At 37.8% G+C, this 21,492-nt stretch overlaps 2 protein-coding genes across 3 annotated transcripts in view; both read left to right on the plus strand.

Moving 5' to 3' along the window:
- LOC133534465 (prostaglandin E2 receptor EP3 subtype) overlaps positions 1 to 5,401 on the plus strand; it is a 74,131-nt gene extending 68,730 nt beyond the window's left edge. For both annotated transcript variants that reach the window (XM_061873605.1, XM_061873606.1), the window contains exon 7: positions 182 to 5,401. In XM_061873605.1, coding sequence (XP_061729589.1) covers positions 182 to 319 — 138 coding nt within the window. In that variant the 3' untranslated portion in view covers positions 320 to 5,401. The remainder of the gene's footprint in view (positions 1 to 181) is intronic.
- Positions 5,402 to 11,498: 6,097 nt separating this feature from the next.
- LOC133534466 (arfaptin-2) lies at positions 11,499 to 19,780 on the plus strand. The gene is made up of 7 exons (XM_061873607.1): positions 11,499 to 11,714; positions 15,567 to 15,697; positions 16,433 to 16,591; positions 16,951 to 17,119; positions 17,558 to 17,710; positions 18,877 to 19,027; positions 19,278 to 19,780. The coding sequence occupies exons 1-7, from the start codon at positions 11,704 to 11,706 to the stop codon at positions 19,503 to 19,505; spliced, it is 1,002 nt and encodes a 333-aa protein (XP_061729591.1). The 5' UTR covers positions 11,499 to 11,703; the 3' UTR covers positions 19,506 to 19,780.
- Positions 19,781 to 21,492: the final 1,712 nt, after the last annotated feature.

Consider the following 21,492-nt stretch of genomic DNA (forward strand, 5'->3'; position numbering starts at 1 on the left):
GTTCTACGTGCCGCCAATTCGCCCCACGAAGAATGCCCAATTCCATAATGGCTCTCGGGTCAAGCTTGGAAACCCCTATAGTAGCAGATTCTGCATTATCAGTTCTTTTTTTTGAGATACGTGTCATTATCTTTTTGAATTACCCCGCAACCTACAATCAATTACTTATCCTTGTTCACAGAACCACAAGACATCGACAGAGTCGATAAAGACATCGTGCTGCCCGCAGGAGACACTGCTGGTGAGCGATAGCTCGGGCGCCGAGATGAAGCCGCTGCGCGCTTTGCCGGCGTCCACTCCCGCGCACTTACTGGACTGACCGTGGAGCGACCGCCCTCTCTAGACACGGTCTAGTCAGGGGGCTCGCTCGAAGTCTACGAAGTTGACTAGTCCATGAAGACGTCGAGCTTCTCGCTGGAGACACGTGGCAGCTCGGACACCGAGGTGAAGCATCTACGTTCTCTAACGGCGCGCGAAGTTCAAGCTCGCGCACCTGTTCGAAACACCAGTGACAGGCCGCCAGGCGCGATCTGGAGGGCTCAGTGTTTCTAAGACTGTGCTGATAATGATTAAACTTGCTCGAATGTGAACTTTACGCGAATACGACGACATGCGTATGTGAATAATTGGACAAGGTAATTTTAAGTAAATTGATAAGGTTGTTTGTCTCCTAAAGAGAACGGGAGCATTTTAAGTCATGAAATAAGTTTACGCGGCTTATAATGAGACTAGGCTAAACGATGTAAACTTATACATATGTAAAACTTAGAAAATAGGATAGGCTACCATAAAACACAAAATATACCAAATGTACCTAAGAAGTCAGTTAAAAAAAAATCAAGACTTCGTTCTTCTAGACAAAAATATCTAGAATGAACCTGAAGACTAGATATATAACATGTCCACCCGTTCGCTCCAAGTTGGCCCTCGGCGATCGTTACATGATTACGCTACATGTACAATTCGTATGTAGTACTATCAACAAAAAATAATTTCAGACTTTTTTTATTTAATAATTTTTGTGATTGTATAAAATGTAAGACGTAGAAGTAGCTGTAAAGATATGGTGGTAGCCGTGTGCATAAGGCGTCAGAGGGATAGGGAGTACTGGGAGTAGGGCCAAAAAGCGGACCAGGAGGTAACGGCCAACTTGAAACGCACGAGTAAGTAGTACATAGTTTTTATTCAAAGATTCACTCGTATGAATAGTAACAGCTTGTGTGCAATAAGAAAATTAGGCTTTATATATAGCGCTAACTTTGGGTACCGATGTCCATAGGGTGCTTAGCCAACGTGCCAATCGTTAACGCTCCGTAGCGTACCTAGTCATTTCTCTCTATCACTCTTCCGGATAAGTCCGACAGTGACAGTTTGCGTTTCGTTCCCTACGGAGCGTTAACGATTGGCACGTTGGCTACGCACCCAGGAGGGAAGTTAACTAAAGTACTGTGTATGAAAAAAACACTACTAGTCTCAAATTGTACACTTAATAAATATTACGTATAGGTATCTAGTTTTTCGGATGGATACGGTATGAATCCCTCATACGTGCATTAATGTGCAAGTACTTAACTGCTAACATCCGCACAGAACGAAAGACCGTGTATATAAAACAAATGCGTAAAAGTAATAAATTTTTATGTACATAAGAGGAACCAACTAATAGTTTAAGCAAAGAATAGAACATTACGACACATGTGCGAAAAATATGAAATTCGAAACCAGTGGCATTAAAACACGATCCAAGGGAGTGTTTTAAATCGACACGAGTTGCGAATTACCTATTCGCACATGTACTTATAGTACAGTCAGCATCAAAAGTAGCGGATCAAACAGGGCTTCAAAAATATCTACCATTCTGTAACAGCTTAATAAACAGTGAAGGTTCTATATTTACAACAATTTATACTGTAAAAGATACACTTTTGAACGTGAATTTTAGAGATTTATCTATATTTGGAAAAGTTGTCACGGTCACGGATGTCAGATACTTTTGGTGCCTTGTTTCATCCGCTACTATTGATGCTGACTGTAAAACGTTTTACAGTACATTACATATGGCCTTTTAAATTTTCGACATAGTTGCGTAATGTGCTAATTATCGCACTATGCTATTATGCCCGAAATTCAATAATTGTATAATATGAGCATTTGTGTAAGTAATTAATAATCATGTAACTTTAATTGATGTGTTAAATAGGTATAGCGATATAAATTAATGCTCCTAAGAAAAAAGTTACCAGAATGTTTCATAATAATTACAGGTATTCTACCTACAAAACGTACGCTTAGTAAGTAACAAATAGTACCTAATGTAGTTACATGTACCTAAATTTGATTCAAGAGTAGGTAATAGTATAGAAAACAATCCCTACTAATATTGTAAATGCGAAAGTTACTTTGTGTGTTACTTCTTCACGCTTAAACCGCTGAACCGGACGAGATGAAATTTGGGGTCTATTTATTTGTTAGTCTTTATTGTACGATCTTGGAGGATTTAACAACTGGAGACGCCTTGTCTGTAATTTTCTGTACAAAACAGCCGATTTTTGCGGGGGAGGGGCACGTTAGATAAACGTCGGTCCATACAATACATATGACTATTGGCCGAGGTTTTCGACAGAGGGGTAAGCTCTTAAAGGAGACTCCGGTTATTTTTATGGGCAAGAAAATTGATTCTTTAGCAATTTGCGGTTCAAGTAAATTTAGTTGTACAATGTAAGTACATACTTATACTAAAAGCAATGCAATGTAAAGTGAACCGTAAACTGCTGAGGAATCAATTTCCTCGACCGCACAAAAGAAAACCTTATAGAGCAAAAGCGAACTTAAAAACTTAATGCCATAAGGTATTCGAACCGGTCATCCTCAAGACAAAGCAGAGAGAATGTGGGCAATGCAACTTCAACAATACCTATGTATGGTATGGTGATAGTTTGAGGTTCGGAGATAGTTAATTCCTTAAGTAAGTAAATAGTTTTTTCATCAATCATCATCGTCATCATCATTTGATGCAGACGAAGTTGCGGGTTGAAGCTAGTATGTAGATAAAGCATAGTTCATATAGAATTGGCACATAATTAGCAATGTTTAAAAAATAATAATTCCATGGCGGGAAAATTGACAATTACAGTTCAATCACCAACCTTCAAAGTATTAATGGTGAAAATATTATTTTCCTAGCTTTATGCATTTTAAAGTTTTCGGCCATCAAAATTGAGAACAGGAGATTGATCGTGCACAAATACTTCGAAAATTCTTATCGATCCCGGACCAAGACAGCTAAGTCGCTTAAGATGCTAAAAGCTAGTATTTGTAGGGTCATAAAACGTTACAAGGAGACTCTATCAGCCGACAGGAAAACACAAACTAATCGGAGGTCTGGGACAAATAACAAGATTTTGGGAAAAAAGTCCTAAGGTCACTCAAACAAAATTCAGGACGGTCTAATTACGATTTATCCCAAAAATTCAAAGAAACTTCTAGAGAGATAAAGATGATTCACCTCAGAGGTGGCTATAAGAGCTATCGATCAATAAAACAGCCAAATCGGACTGTTAAACAGATCCGACAAGCTAAAACACTAGCTCGACTATTGTACGACCCAGTATTGACAAAATTCGAAGGTTGCTTGTTGTTGGACGACAAGACGTATGTAAAACTCGATTTTAATCAACTACTCGGTTCGAAGTTTTATATGGCCAATAATAGAGGTAATTTACCCGAATAATATAAGTTCGTGAAACTTGACAAGTTCGCCAAAAAACATAAGATATAGCAAGGAATTTATAATTTCGGCTGTAAGAGAAAAGTTTTATAACATAGTCAACAATGAAGTCGGACCTTTATATTAAAGAGTGCTTAGAGAAATGAGTATTGGTATTTATTAGAACCCATAACGGTCCTGTGAAATGTTGGCCAGATTTAGCCAGCTGCCACTACCCAAAAAAAGTTTTGGTATGGTATGCTAATAATCAGGCCAATTACATACCCCGCGAGATGAATCCTTCGAATTGTTCCCAATTTCAATCTATCAAAAACTACTGGGCAATCATGAAAAAAAATTAAATAAGACTAGTCAAATTGTCCAGGGTATCAATTCATTGCGATCTACAAGAAATCAATACGCCAAAAATGTCGACAAAAGTGTTGTTCAGAAAATGACGGGGGTCCATTATGAAAACAGTTCGTAATTATTTACATAACAGAGTTTATTTATTTATTTATACATATTTGAAAGCTAAATACATTACTATTTAAAATTCACCATTCATAACTTTCTTATTTTATTAACTTAAAAAAATAACAATCTTCTAGTGCGTACCAATTCTATATGAACTATGCTTTAGTTGAGTAGGGTATTTATGTATACAGGGATGATGATTATTCGATTAATTCTATGTTTTTCCAAATTTATTCCTGTTTATTCCAAACAGTTTTTTTTAACTCTTTACTATATGTCATTCACAAAAATAAGTACATATAAGCTAATTGAACAAAACAGTATTGGTGTGTGTATTATGTATATTACCTATAGTATTGATGTCACCCAGAGGGCCTACAGCGAAAAACGTAAATCTAAATTTCTTATCTGCCTTTCTATCGCTTTAATTTGCAAAATCTATAGAGGCAGATAACGAAATTACGATTATTATAGGCCTCAAGCTTTTGCCGGGCTTACATTACTTAGGCTTTAGATATCTACTTGCAGTATTAAGAGAGGTATGGGCAATGTGAATGTAATCTCGCCTTGTGTGGTAGGGCACAGCACAGCAGATGTCATTCCAGATCTAGAGCAGAGCCCAACTGGGGAAGTACCTCCACCTTACAGAAAACCGCAGCCAAGTAGTGTTCCTGCCGGTGAATAAGGTTGCCAGAGCTCAACGAGGGGGGTGGGGTTAGGGTCGGCAACGCGCATGTAACTCCTCTGGAGTTGCAGGTGTACATAGGCTACGGAGACTGCTTACCATCAGGCAGGCCGTATGCTTGTTTGCCACCGACGACGTAGTATAAAAAAGTTAGAAAAGATTTCGACGCAAAGCTAATTTATTCGTTAAAAAAATGTATCAAAGAATACCTACCTGATTTGCACAATGCACTTTTTGTTTTGATACTTGATTACGTTTTGTTCATCTCGTCGCATTCTTCGATATAACAAACGAAAGCGACGCAGCGAAGTAAGTAACGCAATAACAAACCATGAAACGAGGTGTAGGATTTTTGTTATTTGTACCTATTTGGTTACATTAGATACTAATTACTAAATGTATAGCCTTCACGAAGAATCTCAATAAATACACCGAAATTCTATAACTATATATTTTGTAAAAAAAATTATAAAATAGGTTTAGTATATCTAATTATCCTAGAATTAAATTAAAGCACATATCATAAAATTTGATCTCATTTTTGTTTTACCTCCATCCCTTTCACTCTATTTTTTCCCTTTACTAAGACTCCGCTGTCCGTCCGTCCGCCGGTCTGTCACCAGGCTGTATCTCATGAACCGTGATAGTTGGACAAGTTGAAATTTTCACAGGTGATGTGTTTCGGTTGCCGCTATAACAACAAATACTAAAAAACAGAATGAAAGAAATATTTATGGGGCATCCCATACAACAAACGTATTTTTTTTGCCGTTTTTATAGATAATGGTACGGAATCCTTCGTGCGCGAGTCCGACTCGCACTTGGCTCTCACTACCAGAGGGAGCATTATAATATAAACGTCTCCCTGGTGGTACTCAAGGTCAGTGGCGTAGCGAGGGGGGGGGGGCTCGGGGGCCATGGCCCCGGGCAGCACATGAGAGGGGGCGGAAAACACGGTATTTAAAAAATTTAAAATTAAGAAATCAATATTTTCAAATCGTGCCACGAGACGAACCAATGCACCGCAGGAGCGCACGGTGCGGGGCGGCCGTTTCCATCTACAAATCTTAGGGCAGAATATTACCCCAATAATTTCTTTTGGATTATAAGAACATGTTAAGGTGGTTCGATTTTCATACAAAAAACAATCGCTATTTATTAATTAATTACACAATATTATTACATAACTAGTTGCGCATCTATCTACTTTCGAATATTCATTTGCGCTAAATTAATAGAAAAACTTTGTTTCATACAGAAATCATGCAATAATCAACGTTATATTTTTATAAATTTTACTCATGTGTGTGTGACAAATGTCGTGTACAAATACATTGCGGCGTTGCCACTCCATGCCTCGGACGGCCATCGGCGCGACGTTGCGATGTTTGACGCGTTTTTAGCCGACTCTGTCGACACTGACACTCAGTGTGACCAGGCGTACGATAATTGTCGTACATGTACGATAATTTGGGCCCCGGTATGACGTAATGTTCCAAATAGCATTATCGTACACTAAAGTACTATAATTTCAGCCCTTGGATGATGCCACCTTAAAAGTCTAGTAATTTGAAGCAAAATATGACACTTTCTCTCAGAAATAGGCTAAAATTAGTATCTCTTGGGTGTTCGGCTCCTTGGTGTAAGTTTAAAGTTTAAAATGTCTCAATTTCCTGTATACCATTTGAGTCTATCCCAAAAATACACATATATATACAGATTTTTTGCGCAATTTAGACCAAAATTGTCTTTTTTTTATTATTAATTGTAAATTTAAGCTTATTTTGCTAGACATTTTTAGGGGCTGCCTTTTTGATTGGCGTACGATATTTTTTTCAACGGTACAATAATATTGACACTCAAGTACGATAATTCTCTTCCGCTCACCTGGCAACACTGCTGAAACTTGACAGGACCTGGGGCCTACCGCGAAAACCGAAATTCGCAAATTGCGGGGATCTTTCTCTTTTACTCTCACTAAGACGTAATTAGAGTGACAGAGAAAAATGCCCGAAATTGACGAATTTCGATTTTCCCGGTAGCCGCCCTGGTGCTTGAGGTACTTGATAGAAAACAACGCTGCCGCATGTTCTGAATTGTGATTTTATGTGTTTTTGGATTGAAAATGATAGCAACGTCTAAATCAAGTTACAAAAATCATCGATATTCTGGTCCGCGAAAAACCAGGAAAAGTGTAACTGTAATTGGAGTCTACAAAAATGACCAATTCATAGAAAATATGACCTAGAAACTAGTTCACTTTTATAAAACTCAATTTTGCCCGAGATTGTACTTAGGCGAAAACCTAAGGGAGCTAAGTGTATTGATCTTGAATAATTAGTAGGCTAATATATGACTCCAACATGATATGGACATTTACATCGTAACTATTATATAGGTACTCTGTTAGGTACTCGATTTCTTTCTTTCTTCCTAGCGTTGTCCCAGCATATTGCCACGGCTCAATGGAGCCTGGGGTCCGCTTTGACAACTAATCTCAAGATTTGGCGTAGGCACTAGTTTTTACAAAAGCCACTGCCATCTGACCTTCCAACCCAGAGGGTAAAACTAAGCCTTGTTGGGATTAGTCCAGTTTCCTCACGATGTTTTCCTTCACCGAAAAGCGACTGGTAAATATCAAATGATATCTGTTCTGAAGTTCTGTTACTCGATTTGCAACCTCTTTATTTCCGTTAAAACAAATGCTACCGAAAAAATAAAAAATTACATAATGTGGTGGATTTGTGAGCTATAATTATATACCACACATAACGCTTATCTCGTCGTATCTATAATGAATTGGGGCCTAAAAGAGAATCGTATTATATATTAACTAAAAGCGGCTTTAAATATGTTAAATTAACAAAATATATTTTGACAGATGCTTTCGCGCCCAAAACACATAACTACATACACACGTAGAAGATACGAACTTTCAACTGATATTTGTCATTTGTTGTTAATCGCCTAACTGTCAACAGTGTCAATCCGAGAGTTGTGACGTCATCAGAATCTTCAATGATTTTTCGAGTTTGGTCACGTGACGTGTGCCAAAAGATATTTTAAATTCAATATTTACAAAAATATGGTCATTACAGGTCCCCTAAAAGTAGTTTAACATGTTCTTATAATCCAAAAGAATTTATTGGGATACAATTATGCCCTAAGATTTGTAGATGGAAGCAACACTATTGCGTTGCACAAATGTGGGCACCCGCCAAACATGATTTTGGGCGTGTCATACTCAGGGCTAACAGATTCATTTCTGTGAAAAAGGTGTGAAAACCGGAAACTGGAAACCGTTCTCGAACCAATAGTGAAGCCCTTAAGCGACAGCCTATTTCAAAACCAGCCATGGATCTTTGAACAGGACTCAGCTCCTGCACATAAGGCAAAAACAACTCAAGCCTGGTTTCGAAGGAACAAAATTGACTTTATTGCCCACGAAGACTGGCCGTCCTCCAGCCCGGACCTTAACCCCCTGGATTATGCCATATAGCAGGTTATTGAGGAGAAAGCCTGTGCTAAACCCCACACAAATCTTAACTCCCTCAAGCGGGCCATAGTTAAGACAGTGACGGAATTAGACATGACAATCGTGCGTGCCGCTATTGATGACTGGCCTCGTCGTTTGAGGGCCTGTGTCAAAGCCAGAGGAGGCGATTTTGAATGATATTGTCATATGTAATTCCTGATTTTGTGTACTTCATTTTAATATATACTTTATTAAATTTTCGTTGGTATATTTTATGTAGATAAAGATTATTGCAGTAACAGAATTTAATAACCAACTAGGTAGAAAACAATGCAATACATAAACACATAAATTGGATATGATGTGATCCGTTGAATGAAATTGACAATAAATAAAATAAATAAATAATTTTCTATCTCTAGGCATTGTGTAAAACTTCTACTTGTGTCAAAATATCGGGAAATCAATAATATAAACAAACATGGTAAATATCTTATTTCTCTTTATAATGGTTATAAATAGAAGGCCATGCAATTTTGTAACTCACTGTAATTTAATTAAATGTATCGTAAAAAAATGTTTTAATTCTACTGTAAAATAGTACCTACTTTTTTAAAGGCTGGGCAGTAAGGGATTGCTTTAATTTTAGAACAAAACATCGTTTTTTTTTTTGAAAAATATACCGGAAAATCTGACTTACAAATTTGAACTTTCTTAGGTTCATTCTACTTAGAATCTTCTCCACCCTAGCATTAAAAAAAGATATCCTAAAATATCCATACCATTACGTCACATTTTAGTGTGAAAGAAATTTCAGTGTAAAACTAAAATTTCAATACAAATTTTCGGGTTTATTTAGCACGAGGATTGATTATGCTAGTGTTTCTGAGTTGGAAGAACCCAAAAATATCATGATGTGTGAGAATCAGATTTTTAATATTTTTATGGAAAAACGCTCATATTTCTCATAAAATAATTTATTAATAATGGGTACTTGATAATACTGATAACAAAAAAAATATTAATGAGTCTCGAACCCACATCCTCTTGCATGTATTTCCACGTACATACCGCAACGCTATTGAAGCCTACTCACGCTGTTCCAAATTGTCTACTACAAGGATCTCAGTACGACTGTTTGAATGTGTGAGTGATACTTAGAAATAGAGTCAAGAAACATTCTGTCGACATTAAGGGGTAGTTTTTGTACAATGAAGTGTTCAATGTTTGTTTTAATAGTTCAATATTTATTTAAAGAGTGCGCTAAACATAATTTACAGTATAGAAATACCAAGACTACTCCACAAAAAAATTAAAACTCAAAATTTGCAATTGTGGCGCCATCCAGTGAGGTTTAAGCTTTGGGTAACCTAGTCGAACCACCTTAAACTACTTTTAGGGGACCTGTAATGACCATATTTTTGTAAATATTTAATTTAAAATATCTTTTGGCACTCGTCACGTGACCAAACTCGAAACGTCAGAAGATTCTGATGACGTCACAACTCTCGGATTGACAATGTTGACAGTTAGGCGATAAACGACAAATGACAAATGTCAGTTAACAGTTCGTATCTTCTACGTGTGTATAGGGACCGTGCGCGTTGGAGGGTCTGCCATCTTGTGGTCTGAATCGGAACCATAAACAGACACATTTACACGTCAAGTGTTTTCTTGTACATAGTAGGTTCTGCCATCTTGTGGGCTACATCGGAACAAAAAACATCACATTTACGCCTCGCGCCAAAAATCTGACGGCTCCTGTGCTGCATCCTATAGTTCATGCACGCTCCCTATGTAGTTATGTGTCAAACCGTAAACTGTGACGTCACACAATTTTCAAAGAGCGTTTTGGGCGCGAAAGCATCTGTCAAAATATATTTTGTTAATTTAACATATTTAAAGCCGTTTTCAGTGTAAAAGTTAAATTATAGGGCAATTTTTAGTTGATATAGAACGTAATACAAGCGTTTCAAAAAATTGGAAACAACCCTATTCGCACCAGATATTCTTTAAAATAAACACATGCGATGCGTAATGATGTCGTGGTTCGGGTACTTCTTGTACTAATGAATTTCAGGCATAGGACGTATGTCTCGTCTACGCACGATCCTCCATTGATGCACTCTATCTCGTCTAACTTAGCGGTATCAAATTGCACAAATCCTAGCAGAGTGTCAGCGGAAATGTTTGTCGTAAACAAAATTAAAATAATCATCGCTTGTTTTCATCGCTGCATGAGCGCTAAGGAGGATGGTATTTTCTTCTTACCTTCGAAAATATCTGAACCTCCTGGCATTGCCTTGAACACTGTATAAATTTTAAACCTCCAGGTTTTGTAACACTAGAACTATTGGGATTCTAATTTCCCTATTTGAATTTGACTCGTGTTTAATGCTTGCTCCGATTTTACTCTGCTCTGCTCTGCACTTTAAAATTAATAGAGAAATAATAAGTTCATATCAATCATATATCTCTGTTTATATTTATTTGACAGTAAACAACAGTTGCTAAAGGGCCCTCCACACTCGTGCGCGAATCGAGCAAGAATCGAGGCGCGAAGCCGCGAACGCGCGAAGCGATCGCGAGTGTAGTCTTGCAAGTTCGCGCTTCGCGTCTCCTTTGACGCGGGCCAAATACCGACAAAAAACGGGGAATAAGGCGCGAAGGCGTGAACAATCTGCGAAATCGACGCGAGGGTCCTCCACACTCGCGTTCGCGGCTTCGCGTCTCGATTCGCGCACGAGTGTGGAGGACCCTTTAGGTAACAACATTATGAATAAAGATAGGTCTTGACATATGAGGTATATGCAACCTTCTTAATGTTGTATTCATACCTTTAAATTGCACCAATTTTATAGTGACATCTGGTGATGTAGTTTCCACAATCGGTAGTCAACTTTACGCAAAAGTAGGTTATCGGATCTTTACTAATGCTAACTACGTTTCTAAGTGTCGCCCCCCTGTATTCTTGCTTCCATGGTATATTTTTAGGTAGGTAGTAGTTACACATTTCTTATGGTATCACATGGACCCTGAATAGGTTGTAGAAAATACAAAACAATCTAAATAACTTACAAAGTTATTTAACATAATATAGTGGATTTTACAAACTTATAACTAACATAACCTATGTATCAAACGCTTGGCTTAAAGGACTCGCATCTAGGCCTATTATTTAAAAAAAAAAACATAAAGAAAAGCTGTCAAACGCCTGTCAATTTTTTGTAAGCTTTCAGGAGTAAAGTATTTCTTGTATTTCAGTAAAAATGGTGAAATTTATGAAACTTTGAAGCAGCCTTCATAAATTTTAAGTAATACTTATCCTTCTTAACAGATCTCATACTAACATTGCCCAAGATGTCCAAGTGGTGAGTCATATTATTCATTTAAACTATTAACATTGGTGCATACAAACAATATAGATGTAATCTAAGATCGTTTAGAATAATTGAGAAACGTACTCCGGTCTATTAAGCTGCATTAGAGACTACGTCATCTTGTTTCTGATTTAGCATTGAATTAGTTCTAATTAGTTGCGTGCCTTCGCAATGTCTCAGTTCTATAACTCAGTGTATTTAATGCACTCACGTTATCAGTAACCGGCAAAAGCTTCCTGGTGGACTCTATCCTTTAGTACCGTTTGGTAACCAAAATTTCGTAGCCAGTTACAGAATGGGAATCAAGATTCCGAGTTTGTAGCCGGTTACGTATTGGGCCAGTGTTCTACCGTTTGGTAACTAAATTTAGTAACTAGCTACATAACAGGAATCTAAAATTCCCTGTATGTAGCCAGTTACGAATTGGGCCAGAGTGGTACCGTTTGGTAACTAAATTTAGTAACTAGCTACAAAACAGGAATCTAAAATTCCCTGTATGTAGCCAGTTACAAATTGGGCCAGAGTGGTACCGTTTGGTAACTAGCTACAAAACAGGAGTCTAAAATTTCCTGTATGTAGCCAGTTACGAATTGGGCCAGAGTAGTACCGTTTGGTAATTAAGTTTTATAATGGGCTACAAAATGGGAATCCAAAATTACCTGTTTGTAGCCGGTTACGTATTGGGCCAGAGTTACTGATCAGAGTTTATTCTACCAAATCGATGTTATATCCGAAGAATATCAGCAAATAGCTGCAGAAATTGCTAGAGCTGTTAGAGAGCTACAAAACAGTGTCATAAGCATAGGGCACTGTATCGAAATAGCAAGCCCATTTGCAGTTTGAAATAACATCACCAATATAATAAGCACGTTTTTGTTATTTCTTTTTTAATACAAAGGTATTTGGTTTCTTATTATGAAAATGAATAAAGGTTATGTTTCTTTACTGTTGTACATTACTTAAAAAAAAATTAGGCAATAGAAAAGTCCCATTTTGTAACCAGTTACAACGTGGGATATTTTTTTCCGTTTGGAAGCTGGTTACCAACCGTGGCTACGAATCGTTAATTCAAAAGTCCCATTATGTAACCAGTTACAACGCGGGATATTTTTTCCCGTTTGGAAGCTGGTTACCAACCGTAGCTACTAATTGGTAATTCAAAAGTCCCGTTTTGTAACTAGTTACAACCCAGGATTTATTTTCCCGTTTCATAGCCTTTGACGACCAGTTTGGCCTAGTGGGTAGTGACCCTGCCTATGAAGCTGATGGTCCCGGGTTCAAATCCTGGTAAGGGCATTTATTCGTGTGATGAGCATGGATATTTGTTCCTGGGTCATGGGTGTTTTCTATGTATTTAAGTATTTATAAATATTTATATATTATATATATCGTTGTCTAAGTACCCGCAACACAAGCCTTATAGAGCTTACTGTGGGACTTAGTCAATTTGTGTAATAATGTCCTATAATATTTATTTATTTATTTATAGCCGGTTACCAAACGTGGTTACAAATTGGTAACGGAAAAGTCCCAATTTGAAGCCAGTTACGAATTGGTATTTCTTTCCGAAGCCGGTTACCAATTTTTAGTTACCAAACGGTACTAAAGGGACTCTATTCCCTCCATGAAATTATTATTATTATTTAATAAGCAGGGAGGCAGTTTGACAACTCATATGACCTGTATCCAGTATTCATAAAGACAGTTATCTTGAACGAATAGTAAATATAATATGCTTGTCTAATTTATTTATTTTACTGGTTCACATTTTGTGCTGAAACCACATCTTCTGGGAGTTTGTTCCAAACCCTCACCACTCGATTGCTGAAAAAGTGTTTGTATGGGTTACTGTGAGACCTATGCCTTTCCAGCTTTAAGTGATGACCTCTCAGATGGTTGTTGTTGTTGCGCTTGAACATCTCTTGGAAATCCTTGAGGTCATAGTGCCCAGATAGTATTTTGTACGTCTCTATTAGGTCTCCACGTTCTCAGCGGTGCTTTAGAGTAGTGAGTTTCAGTTCCTCTAGTCTCTCTTCATATGGCTTGCTCTATTATCTTAAATTACTCTTCAGTTCCACTATAAATCGTAGAGAAGTAAGTCCCTATTTATTCATTTTTTTATAATAAAATGTTTTGCACATAACAGAATTGGGATGTTGACTGTATTTAAGATAAATTATTTCACACCACATACAAAATAAAGCACTAGAAAATAAGTAGAAAAACATAGACCAAACTTATTTTTCGACACAATTTATATTTAATCTATCGGAAAAAACTATCAAGAGTAGGCAACTGGACCGTGACATCACTTGTTCTGAATTTAATATATTTATTTATTTACTTACTTATCTTATCTCCATAATGGCTAATTTGTAGTTTAAAATTCATAGTTAAAAACAAATGTGTAAGGGCCATCTGTAGCGCCCGAAGTAGAGACTCATGCCTGCCATTGCCTGAAGAATTACAAATACTAACGGTCCCTTCTTTATATGTATATATATAATAAATGAAATCTGTCTTTATGTGAAAAAAAGTTTATTATACACAAGTTTAATATACAAAAAAGCAATCCGAGAATAATGTCAGGTTTTAATTTGTGCTATCCCATTGATCACAAAACAGCTTACTTTAGAAAGAGTGTATTTTATATGTCTATTTTTATATGTCACACATTTAACCACTTGCCTAATGAAATTAAAATACTTGAACTATGCTATGCTATGCTGTAGGGCTATGATGGTCGGCTCTTTATCATTTGTCACCATGCCTGTCACGTTCTAACAAGTATTTAAGTGCGAAAGTGACGCATGACATGACAAGTGATAAAAATGCGACCATGATACCACTGCTGAATTATTTTGAGAAAATAAATGTCTTTAACCACAATTTGGACATAAACTTTATACACGGTGCTTAGACAAAGCTTGCTATAAGATAAGTGACCACTTTATGCCGTCAAGCAACAATTAGTATGATATATTATTTATTAATTTACCTATTGACACAGTACCAATCATTTTATTTGCACCACATGTAATATTTGTATAATTATTTAGCTGTAAGAATAGTTTTAGTATTAACATTGTAGCCGCATTGCGGTTGATTGTGATGATTCTACCCTGACATAATTTTAAGATCATTGTAACTAACAATATGACAATAAAGATTTCAATTTACAAAGAAACTGATTTGATTAGTCAATCAAATATCCTATTATCGTAAATAGGCAACTTTTCAGGTTAAAAGGTTCTATATTATAAAATAACCTTAACCTTCTGTATGTGTGTGGTGATCTAAAATCTAGTTCATGGTTCATGCCTCAGGTTTGTTGTGCCATATAAGTAAAACAGAAAAAATTGTTCTTAAAAATTTGAAATAGGTGATGGAAATATTCAGTCAGGATCCTGTCAAACAGACAAAAGGCTAGAGGCAAAAAACTATAGAATAGACCTTGTCATTGTCCTATTTCAGCTGCAATGATGAGAGTTAAAACATTATCTATAGACATAATATACCATGCCATATATTCTTGCATACCAGTCACAATCAGTCAATCTTGGACAAACAATGTATATTAAGTATTTAAATAATTACTTACAACTTAAGGCCAGGAAGCTTGAATAAAAGAGCCAACCCCAAGTAAATGAGAAGAAGCCAGGCAAAAGAAGACACTTAGAGCCACTTGCATGTTCGAGGGTTACCCAACTAACTCAGAGTTAACCCATTTATACAGGGTTAAACTGTACTGTAAAAACTGTTAACAGTGTGTTAGTTTTCTAGCCCTGGAACGCGCAATTGGACCTTTTTTACCTGAAACACCATATTTTTTCAAATTTCCAGGCAGTCAGAACGCAGTATTCATGAGATGCTAAAGGACACTCCACCGCTGCGGGAATCCAGTGACTCCATCACATCTGGCACGGAGCCAAACTTCCCTGCTTCACGCTCTATGACATTCCCACCTGCCTATGGTATTATTTCGCATATTTTAATGCAAATTATTTAAAATCATATGTGTCTCTACTCTCTGGACATTGACCGAGATCCTGAGTGTAGAGTTCCTTCTCAGGAATGTTCAAATATGGTAAATTATTTGGTTAGATTAACATTTAAAAAATATTTTAGAAGTTAAATTAATTCAAATAAATCATCAATAAATGGGAGCATACTGTAAGTTTTTCATAATGACGATCAGATTAAAGTGACATGACATACTCTTAAATTATCGTGTATCTACATAAAGGCTGTTTCGAAGTAATAAATCGTAAGTCATTAATTTCTCCTTTAATACTGTGACGTTTGGAATGAGACTTTGTACATAGGTTAAAAATAGCCTAATCGCCACGTCTTATTCATCTATGTCCAGAGGTTAGAGACACATTGTTATACATAGTAAATATTTTGCGAGTAAAAATAATGTAACCAATGATTACTTATAAATGGTATTTCAGTACAATTTTTACTTTCATAATATAGAACTGACTTTCAGTTTCAATCTATAGGTTGCAGGCTCAAATCATGGTTGTGTACCAGTTTTTTTCTACTAATGTATGGTCATATCATTTGATATTTACCACAAGCTTTTCTGTGCTGGATGACATCGTGAGGAAACCTACATATCGTCAGGTGACAAGCAAAAATCACTAATTACCACCACATGTTCATATTTATTTATTTATTTACGAGACAGGTTAACTTGTCCGCAGCCCCACCGGACGTTTCAGCAGGCGCGGGCGCAGGCTCGTTGCTCCGCGCGGGAGGCTCGCGTCTTGACTCACTACGCTCCTGGTCACTCTCCACCTACAAATGCACCAAGCAGCTGCTCTACGAAAAACTCGGGAAGACCTCGCGCACTGTAGATACTGGTTAGTACTATTATGATCAACATCCGTTTTAATTACCCAATTTCGATAACTCACCTCCCTTTTAGCAAGTATTATGTGCTTTTAATGCTTATTATTATAATTTGAATGCAGGAAAGAATGCAAACATTTTTACAACTGATGTCAAGTGTCAGATGGGTCGGTATGGCTCCGTACCTTACACTTTAACTCCGGCTGGTAAAAGTTGAAGTTCGTAAAGCCAGTGGCCACAAAATACAATTCTGGTGAAGTACAGTGCATACTTTTTCAACTGTTAAACTAGAGGGCACGATTTTTTAATAGTATTCGGCAAATTTTAGTGCCTTTATTAGGTAACCATTAATCATTTATTTCTGTTATAGAGTTGGAAGCGCAGATCGAGGCGCTTCGGGAAACGCAGCGCAAATACGCGGGAGTACTGCGGTTGAGTTGCGCGTTGACTGCACAGTTGGCCGCCGCAGCGGCCACGCAGCGGCAGCTCGGCGACGCCTTCGCGGAGCTCGCGCAGCGCTCGCCCGAGCTGCAGACACAGTACATTATGTTATCTTACTTGTTATTTACAATTAAGGTTCAAAACGGACAGACGGGAGATTGTCATAGGAACTCTGAAATAAAACAACGAAACCTTATTAAGTTTGGGTGCTTTAGAATAATCTCGATTATAAAAACTCGGGGTAAGATATGATCGGATAAGTAATAATTAATAATAAGTAACAATGAATTAGTAATTTTGCTGCAATTTCCGACCCCCTTAGCGACGCCCAAAATACACCTCGGCCACAAAACGTACGTGCAGCGCACGCTCTACGTTGACCCCGACTGACATACATTTTCGAGCGAACATTCCGTGGCCCTCTGCTTAGAGCACGTACAATTTGCGCCGCAAAACGGGCCACAACTTTGATGGGCGCACCACTGCGGTTGCAACCACGAGTGAATAAGTGGTCTTACTCTAGTCTCCCTTTCTAGATTCCTATACAACGCGGACACGCAGCGCGCGTTGACACGGCACGGCGACACGTTGCTCGCGGCGCTGCATTTCTTCAACAACTCTCTCAATACGCTCACCAACAAAACTATGGAGGACACGCTGCTTACCATACGACAGTACGAGGCGGCCAGGTGAGCTCTAATTTTAATGTCAGAGTACAACTGATTAAAAACAAAGTGTTGATCAATTTAAACAGTTGTACGGCTAGATATCGATACCTTTGGCTATCTAGATATTGGTCCGATGCCTAGTAATAGTAGTAGTAGTTAATAGCGAAGTGAGGAGTGACGGGCGAGTGTTTTCTTCATATAAAAAACCAAGAGCATGTCGGACCATGCTTAGTGTAGGGTTCCGTAGTTACTCTTCCGTCACAATAAGCTAAACTGGAACTTAATGTATATTAGATTGTTAACAAAGGGATGAAACGGTACCTTTCACCCGAGTTAAACAAATAGGCAAATTTGCACAATCAGTACCTAATTAAAGTAACAGACTTACTTGCAATCGGAGACTTTGCATGTGACATTTGATGAAGTGGAACTGCTGATGATGAACAGAACGGAACTCTTCAATGATGCATAGTTCACGTTTGGCAATTTGTTCTCTTTGCCAAGCAGTTAGGTTTTCAAGGCACATTTTTATATTTCTATCCTATTTAGTTTTTTTTAATAATTATCTGGTGCTTTATTTCATGCATGGTGTGAAATAATTTATCTTAAATACAGTCGAATACCCTATTGCGGTTATCTTACCAGTGGGTGCAGTGGCAAAAAAAAACATGTTGCCTCCTTTTCTACATAATTAGGCGTAGGACGCTGTCTTTTTAATTTCATTGTATGCAATCTAAAATCAACAATAATCGTTCTTTCACCGGTCTCCCTCAATGAAGTCGGTTTTTTTTTTCTTAAAAATTATATTGACATGCGATATACGTACATCGGTAGTATCGGACGTTTCTTGTACAACAAAATAATCGATCACTCCTTCTGTTATGCCTATCATTCGAAGGCATGAACGCCTGTTTAGAGCGGGATTAAAAGACAAGATTCTCTCTGACATCAATCCTCCATACTATCAAGAACCACTTTTTACATATAACCGTTTTGGCAATTAAGCCCTTGTAAACCAGTACTTTGGAAAATTATAAGTATTATAACACTCCACTACAAATCGAAGTTTTACGCGCGTCGTCGTGATCCTGACCAGCACGGCGGCTACAAGATACTGTTTTTTTTATCAGAAAAATATGTACCTACGTTATTTCAATCATAATTTTATGAAATGTGTAATTATGCAGGGTGGAATACGACGCGTATCGTAGTGAACTAGAAGCACGCGGCGGAAACCCGCCATCTTTACTGTTAGCCAGTATCGAGCGACAGCGGCGGGCCTACGAGCGGCTGCGGGACGACTCCGCCGTCAAACTGGCGTTGTTACACGAAAACAGGGTATGTACGACAAGATGAGTCTTTGTTACATTGATATGAGGTACAATTTAGCCAGGTATTTTTAAAGGTTTACTTAGGTAATCCCTGTAGGCACCAGCGGCTAACTGAATCGGAAATGGGTGCTCGTTTGACTTAAAGTTAGTGCCACTTCTGGCTACTAGTTAAGCTCTAACGATGGCAGTTAGTTGTGCTTTTTATCTACTTAAGCTATTTGTTTGAGTATTTTATTAGAACGTTACTTTAATTACAGGTGAAAGTGATGAACAAGCAACTTCTCTTGTTCCACAACGCCGTGTCGGCGTACTTCAGCGGCAACGGCGCGGCGCTGGAGGCGGCCGTGAAGCACTTCAGCATCCACGCGCCGGCGCCGCCCGCGCCGCTGCCGCCGCTGCCGCCGCTGCCGCCCCTGCCGCCGCTGCCGCCGCTGCCCGGCGCCGCGCCCGCCGCGCCCGCCCGCACGTCGCCGACCTCCACGTAGAAAGGACTCTTAAATCGAACGGCATAAGGTTCTTAATTCTGGGGTCGAGGGTCCTCCGCGCCATCTCGCGATCCATGTAAAATAAAATCTTATTTAAAGTGTCGTAAGATCCTATTTAACCGGGGACTGCATAACCGAAAAATAACAATACCTTTATATAACGGTATGACGTCACACCGGTTTAATCCGAATGATTTAAATAAATTTATTTCGCTACCGAAAAATAACTGTACCGTTATTTTTTCTAGTACCTTAACCGCTTTCATGAAGGTACCCTATCAACTAAGGGGTCGCAACGCAACCATTCGGGGAACGAGGGGCGAGGTCAACCCGCTTAAAAACCATTTTTTCGGTATTGAAAAAATACCGGTACCGTTATTTCAAAAACGGTAGCGATACCTTTATATCTGAGCCGCGCGGTATCGTAATTTTATACCGCTACCATACCGTTATACTCTAACCGAAATAAGTCCCTGTATTTAACGTTCCCGCGAGTATCGCCGCTTCGATGCGAATAGTAATTCGTGGAGTGACGCCAATTTTGGTACTGAGAGGATAGTGGACGACCGCTTTTACCGGACGATCGCATACAAACATAGTACCCGTTTCCCTCCCTGGATATTGACATAATGGAAAATATTTTACAAAATGTATTGTATATTAACCATAGTTACGCCAAGATTATGCTGTTTCGTTAACTTTTTTCGATTTTTTTATTATTATGAGAGTTAGGAGCGAAAAACAAATTTGTATGTTATTTAAATCCATCAAATAGCATAAAAATATTATTGATAGTATATATGCGGAAAGAGAACAGTCATAGAATGTATATTCCACGACTCTTCTCTTTCTGCAGACTCTATCCAGTGAGGAAAAGAGGACTATGACTGTATCGAGAAGCGGTCATCCTTTTCACCTTAATGCGATAATATTTACTGTCCTTTGGCCCTATTTTTAAATTTACTAAAGTACACTCATGTGTTGAGGATAGCGACGGCATAACGGCACGTAAATAAAAACTATACTTTGTTGTGCTACAAATTACTAATAATTATTTGTAGACTCTTCAAATGCCCAACATTAGCAGTTAGCTTTAACTTCGTGGGAGATCAAATTCAATACAATGTTAAATATGTATTATCACCTTGGACAAAAGTACAACATTCAACTATGTGTGTGTAACATATTGTGGAAGGTGTGAGCCATGATTTCACCAGAAAACTGTTCATATGACTGTTTATTAAACTAGAATTTGTTACAGCGCTATTACAAACGTTACTAGGATATATGTGACATTCCACGGGGCGCTTACGTCGTGTAGCACCACATTAATATTGGAGCGTCGTTAGTAATAGCCTAAGCGCCAACCGCCATAAGATGCCTTTACTCTTGGAACGTCACATATTATCAACTTGAACTGCAACCAATTGACCGTATAAAATCTTCTGTGCAGAATATTACCAATCTCTTACTGTTTTGCAATGTGATAAGATGTGAAAAATGTGTCACTACAAATCACGACGTAGTTTCAAGAGGTAAAAAATATTAGTAACAACATTACATAATTGAAACCCCAGCACTGCAAAAATATGTCATAGCACTATAATATTGTAATAGCTATAATTGTAAGTCTTACCAGGGTATGTTTGCGTGTGTGTTTGAGGAGGGGTTGTCAGCGTAATAAAAATTGAGACTAATTATTGTTAATTTAAAAAAAAATCACAATAAAATTGTAATATATTAAATTGTACTTAATTAAACAGTGGCTTGAAACTTTGGCAAGTACTGCATTTGCAAAACACCCAATAGTCTTTACTGAAATGTTTGTTGTGCTGACACCCTGCTAATTTACTACTTTTAATAAAAAAATCACTCGCCGATAATGAATTTAGATCTGATCTGATCTGATTATATGACCTTTAGTGTTCATTCAGGCGTTTGTTGCTTTTATGCTTGCCTAGAGTACACGTTTGTACATATATGAAAT

The sequence above is a fragment of the Cydia pomonella genome, chromosome 2 (genome assembly GCF_033807575.1).
Source record: "Cydia pomonella isolate Wapato2018A chromosome 2, ilCydPomo1, whole genome shotgun sequence".
NCBI lineage: Eukaryota > Metazoa > Arthropoda > Insecta > Lepidoptera > Tortricidae > Cydia > Cydia pomonella.